The 6,550-nt window shown below is 38.8% G+C and overlaps 1 protein-coding gene across 4 annotated transcripts in view; it reads left to right on the top strand.

Moving 5' to 3' along the window:
- The window catches only part of immp2l (inner mitochondrial membrane peptidase subunit 2), a 13,678-nt gene extending 7,562 nt beyond the window's left edge, over positions 1-6,116 (top strand). For all 4 annotated transcript variants that reach the window (XM_008410686.2, XM_008410687.2, XM_008410689.2 and 1 more), the window contains exons 4-6: positions 2,208-2,273; positions 2,932-3,034; positions 4,319-6,116. In XM_008410686.2, coding sequence (XP_008408908.1) covers positions 2,208-2,273; positions 2,932-3,034; positions 4,319-4,444 — 295 coding nt within the window. In that variant the 3' untranslated portion in view covers positions 4,445-6,116. The remainder of the gene's footprint in view (positions 1-2,207; positions 2,274-2,931; positions 3,035-4,318) is intronic.
- The last annotated feature ends 434 nt before the right edge of the window (positions 6,117-6,550 follow it).

Genomic DNA, 6,550 nt, shown 5'->3' with positions numbered 1-6,550 from the left:
GAATTCTTCTTTTTCAGTGTCCGAATTAAACAGTTGGGCGAGTGCGGCATCCAACATGCTCTGTCTCCTGCTTTGTCTCGTCAAAATTGTCATAAATCGAGTCAGTGTCGCTGCTTTTGTCTGGCAGTTCAGTGACAATTCCTGCCTTCCTGAAAGCTCGGACGACAGTTGAGAATGATATATCAGCCCAGGCATTTACGATCCACTGGCAGATAGTGGCGTATGTCGTCCGGCGGTGTCTCCCCGTCTTGGTGAACGTGTGTTTGCCTTCTGTCATCCACTGTTCCCACGCAGTTCGCATTCTAGCTTTGAATACTCTGTTGACACCAATATGGAGTTCTTTTGTCAATCCACCCGGAATGGCAGCGAGTATTGAATTAGTGCTTCACTTGTTTTTTTTACACCATATGGGAGCGCATGGAGTCGTAGATCAATAGGGACGGAGCTGTGTGAAAAAAGCCACCCGGTCTCTTCATGTAAATTTCTCTCAACCACTCACTCATCATTTCTTCATCCATCCATCCCTTCTTTGATGCTTTGATGACGACGCCRGCTGGAAAGTTTTCTTTTGGCAAGGTCTTCCTCTTGAAAATAACCATGGGTGGAAGTTTCTGGCCATTAGCCTGGCAAGCGAGAACTACGGTGAAGGATGACTTCTCATTCCCCGTGGTGYGAACATTTACCGTACGTGCTCCCGTTTTATTCACTGTGCGGTTCACAGGAATATCAAAGGTGAGTGGAACCTCGTCCATGTTGACGATGTGCTCTGGCTGGATCTTTTTTTCAGTAATCTTGTCTTTGCAATATGCACGGAAAGTGGTCAGCTTTTCTTTGTAGTCTTTTGGCAGTTGCTGTGAAACAGTGGTTTGAGTGCGGATGGAGAGATTATGTCTTTTCATAAATTGAAASCACCAAGGACCGCCTCTAAATTTATTGATGTTAAGTTTGCGTGCTACCTCTATTGCCTTCATTCAAATAGTGACTGTACTGACACTTCTACTTGCTGCTCTCTGTTCAACAACCCACTGTTCGAGTTTGTCCTCCAACGGTAGCCATCTTGCTTTGTTCCCTCGGAAACTCTTTTTAGCCTTCTTTACTTGGCGCAGGTCATCTTGTTGTTTTCTCCACTTCCGCACCATTGATTCGTTAATGTTAAATTCTTTCGCTACTGCTCTATTCCCGTATTCTACTGCGTGACTGATCACGTTGAGTTTAAACATTGCGTCATAAGCGTGTCTCTTAATAGGAGCCATTTTGGGGTCTTTACACATACACACAAATGGAAATTAAACGGCACGCTTCGCTCAGTCATATATCCCAGCATGCACCGCGCGCTTCTTCTTCTACGGGCGAAAATGAAGTCGGGGCTGCTTACCGTAGTTGCTAGACCTGTTGTGGCTCAGTATTGGTCCATATATAAGGCGCACTGTCGGCTTCTGAGGAAATTGAAGGTTTTTAGGTGCGCCTTATAGTGCGGAAAATACGGTACCTTTGTTTAATAAATCTCATTTATTTTTCTCACAAGTGGTAATTAACTTCACACATTGCCTTTTTCACATTACCATCCTAATGAAGACAACCAAGGTCCACTGTATTAAAGAGGATAAATCAATTGTTTTASAGCTTTACTGCATTTAGCTGCATGTTAACTGATAAAAACATCAAAATGTACACTAATTTTAACTTAACCCTTGTATGTAGAAATGGGGTCCAACCGACYCCACACATGTAAAACTTGTATCGTATCATTTGCCATAGTCCTCTACGTTTGCCTCAGTCCTCGCACACACAAAAGGTAAAGAATAATCAAAAATACAATTAAAGACTTACAAAAATATATAGAATTTAACATGGCATTGTTTCCACTTTAACTTCTGAATTCCCACACTTCATGAACAAAGAATAGTTTCTCTACCTTAAGCTTTGGCTGGACTCACTTTACCTTCATGCTTTGAGATACTTTATGAATCAACAAGCAACTGAATATTATTCAAACAAAAGCAAAATAAAACTCCTGAAACCCAGAGTTAATAAGATATCAGTGTTCTTCCAGTCACCTAACCCCCTGGGACTTCCCAAACCTTCAAAAACTTAGAGACTTGCCAGCACACTTGCTGATTACAGGAAGTGGATGCAATTATGTTCTCACCTGTTGTGCCTGTTACTATTAATTATTACATATTAATTTGCTTAATTATTTAATTCAGTTCCCCTAGAAATCCCAAGCAGAAGATCATCAAGCGCGTCATTGGCCTAGAGGGAGACTTCATCAGGTAGGAATGTTTTCCCAGTTGTTTTGCAGTAGCCTCAAACTGTTTTTGATCATTTACATGCTAACTGTACATTACTTGGAAAAGAAACAATCATTAAAACCACAACCATGCACCGATCACAGGGAAATCCTGTTTTTTTTTTTTTTTATGTTTTCATTTGTAGCAACAAACACACATTATGTTGTGGTTATAGTCAGGTATTTCTTCCTATTTAACTCTTTAAGAAAGTCAGAATTTTCTCTTATAAACTGATTCTTAAAGTTTATCAATTACAAAGTAGTTACATAGTACACAAACAATTACAAATATTTCTGGATTTTCAACACTTTATAGTTTTTATAGGTTTTTTGTTGTTCTTGTTGGCAAAAAATACTTGATGTGTTTTAAAACTAACACCACCTGTTTAGAAAAGATCAATCAATCAATCAATCAATCAATCAATCAATCAATCAATCATCTGCCATGCTTATCCTTGTTGGGTAGTGAGGATGCTGGTTCCTATCTTCAGGGGTTTGGTAAAAAAGGAAGGAAGAGAAAAGACTAGAGAAAACCAGAACAAGCTCAATATGCCATCATTTTCTAAAGCCATATGTTATTTATTTTTTGCATGAAAGTATTCAATAACTTATATTTTACTTTTCTCTGATCATTTCTACAGGACTCTAAGCTACAAGAACCGATATGTGCGGGTCCCTGACGGTCATTTGTGGATAGAGGGGGATCATCGTGGTCACAGTCTGGACAGCAACTGCTTTGGACCGGTATAAATAATGACAGTTATGATATCCATACGGGGGAGGCTGTAGGGAGAACTAAGACTGTGTTCAGTAATGGACAAAAGTTATACTTCACAGGTAATATCTTCTTAGTCCATGTTATCCAAACTTTCAAGAAAATCAGTCCTGATTCCTGACCATATTTTTTACTAATATGATCACAAAAATGATTGTGACCATATTTTTTACTGAAGAGAAAGAAAACTCTCACTTATTGTCGAAGTTTATTAATTCAACCTAGAAAGAGAGAAAGTAGCTATTGATAAATAAACTTTGGTGCTCAGACTCCGGCAGAAGACATGGCRCTGGTAACCGCCATCAGATGAGGATGAGCTGCTGTGGTTAGAGACACACTGAAGGGGTACTGAAGAAGTCCAGTTGAAGTTGAAGGTGGAGTAGGGGTGGAGGTGACTTGAAGCTTGACTGAGGAGCAGGTGAGAGGACGCCGGACTTTATGAAGGAATCGAAACCTGATGATTGGTGGATATGAGGAAAAGACCTGGACCAACAGACTGCAAAGGAGGAGCCTGGTGAGGTGATTAGCTGGGCAGGTGAGATGAAGTGTCTTCCAGTTTGAAATTACGCCTAGGCTAAATTTCAACCTGGAAAGACTCATACACAGAGGAAGTAGCTATTAGATTAGGTATTTGACGAAAAATAATCTTTGGAGCTCGGACCCCGGCAGAAGACATGGCACTGGTAACCGCYGTCAGAGAGGATGAGCTGCTGTGGATTAGAGACGTCTTCCCCCCAAAAAATCCTTTCTGAATCTCAAATCATGGACACTGAACTGAGCATCTTTCTGACCGGGAGCTGACTGCGTGTTGAGTTATGGACTGGATGCTGTGGAGCGTGTCTGGTTCAGAAGCGCATTGCAAACCTTTAGTTGAACCTTTAATTCCAGACTGCAGGGCTATCCCAGCCAGACAGCAAAGCAACTTGACAAACTTGACTGGAAGCCAATCAGAAATATGAGCATGGCAAATAACATTTCAATAAATTATTTGTGGTTTATATTTTAATTTTATAATAATGTTTGTGAAACAGATTATATTTTATGATACAAAACATATTTTTAAAAATGTGATCAATTTTGGATTAATTCTTCCATTATTATTTTTAAAAAAAATCTCATCATCCCCCCAACTTTCTGAGTTTTGGAGGGAAAAAAAGATAAGACAAAACAAAACAATGTACCTGAGTATGAATTCTGACCTTTGAATATTAAAACTGATTAAAAACATTTTTTTTATATCCCTTCCTCCTTAGGTGTCACTGGGGCTCCTGCATGGCAGGGCCTCCCACATCATCTGGCCACTAAATCGTTGGCAATGCATTAAACCATCTCTACCGCCAAACAGAGAACCACTGGATGCTGAAGAAGATGATGAATAAAAAAAATGATGAAATAGTTTTTGTACAAATTTTTTTAAGCAAACGCTGTACCAACATCTATTTCCTCAGTATGTGATTGTTTGAATTTGAATATTCAAGTGCTTCGATTGGGTTGTTTGTTTTTGTGTTTTTTTTAATCACTGTAAAGTAAATCGTTGGTATTTCCAACTTGGAACTATTTTCTCTGAGGTTGTCAGCTTTCGAAGTTTCAAACCTCAATACAGTCATAATCCTGAACATTGTCATTTGAAACTGAATTTTACACATTGACATTCAATAGAGAAGAGGACTTCAGCGTGGGGGTCAGGAGTCACGACCACTCGGTGGTTYTCGGGATTTGCTTTGACCCACCAGTACCTCTGATTGAGGCATTTTTTGTAGATTTAAAAAAAAAATTTAAGTTATGTCKTTAAATCCACATTAACATAAATCTAACGTAACAAATCAGTAAATGAGGGAGGCATAAAATAACATATCAGAAATGCGCACATTCAGGGAGCAAAGATCTGTTATGTTAAAAGTTTTCATTTTATGCAAAATAAGTTTGTTTTTTTTAATGGCAGTGGCAAAATTAGGCCTTCATTTTTGTATTCAATCTGATGTTGGTTATGTTTTTTCCTAGGATTTAATTTCTACCTTTCAGTTCCATCCACTGCAGTTTAATCTTGTCTGAAGTTAAAATTTGCTGCCGGCTTCTAATTGTATGGTGGTGACATTKCCGTCCAATTAGGGGGCAGCGTGAACTCACCGAGGCACTGACGTTATAAACTCCGCTCTTTCAACCGGATTTTATAGTGATAGTGGTCAACAACAGGATGGGGAGGAGGGACGCCGGAAAAGTGGTTCACACAGGGTGCCAGACAGGCTGGGGGCCCTTGAGGTGACAGGAGAGTTGTTAAGAAAAATCAGCCACTTCACATTTCTGACCAACCAACTAATATTTTTCTGATATTCACACAGAATAACTTCTGATGTAAAATTCACACATCTGAGTGTGRATTTTTCACTGGGCTCCATTTGGCCTGCTTCACATCCAGACAAATGAAGCCCAGATGAAGTGTGTTCTGTTTTGCAGGTCACTAGAACAACCTCACTGCTGCTATTTATCACTTGAATTGTACTGTGCATTTTTATATATTTRTCAATTGAATTTAAGGAAGGTCCAGTCTGAGTGCATGAAGTTTATGTTGTGTTGACTATAGCAATTAGAGCAAAATATTAAAGTGCAGTAAAAACAGACCAAACCTAAGACTAAGACCTAAGGAGGAAGGGATATAAAAAATGTTTTTAATCAGTTTTAATATAAGTTCTCTGGACACTTTATTCATTAGAAGTAGAAAATGATTGATCAGTCTTTGCCTCTATCTAAGCAGATGTTCTCTTTCATTGGCAACAAATGTCTGATTCAAGGAAACTGCTTCCATTTATGGCTTTGTTAAAAAAATATTACAGTAACAGAGTGAAACATCTCATCTAGAGCTTCTTTAAACTGTCAACTGAAAACCTCTGCTAGAAATGTCTGAGATGTCTTGGTAGAATTTCCTTGATAACATTTGCAAATTAAAACATCTTATGCTTTAATGTTAACCAAGAGCTGTAATGATGTGCTTTAAGAAATAAGATAATTAAAAATGTGTGTTGTCCTGAAATAAATTAAAATGTGATTACTTTGTTTGACAATGTCACTTTGACCGGCGGAGGGTCTGCATTTTGTAAGGAGGCGAGGCAACAAAATGTATTTGAGGTAGGTTTAATTGGGAGGTCCAGGTCACCATTACACCAACACCCTTCACACAGTGAAACAAAGAAGCTGGCATTTTTATACCTGAGGCAAGTTCCACTTACACCAGGTAAAGGGGTGATCAAAAAAGAAACAAGAAACAAACACTACTTACACAAACCTAGCAAACAGTAAATGATCCAACAAATATTTACATGCATGCAAATTATTAAAACTAAACCAATCTAAGGTCAATCAAAAAATAAATGTAACTAAATATAAATCCTCAGAGTATCACCCCTCTTAATGGAAAATGGTATGCTCCAGGAGCATTCGTCTCCCTTTCTGCTCCGCCTTGCTGAGACACACCCAGAAAGGCAAGTACT

Source organism: Poecilia reticulata, linkage group LG6, assembly GCF_000633615.1.
Source record: "Poecilia reticulata strain Guanapo linkage group LG6, Guppy_female_1.0+MT, whole genome shotgun sequence".
NCBI classification, from domain to species: domain Eukaryota; kingdom Metazoa; phylum Chordata; class Actinopteri; order Cyprinodontiformes; family Poeciliidae; genus Poecilia; species Poecilia reticulata.
The sequence above is the reverse complement of the archived record's forward strand: the minus strand, read 5'-3'. Positions and strand labels throughout refer to the sequence as shown.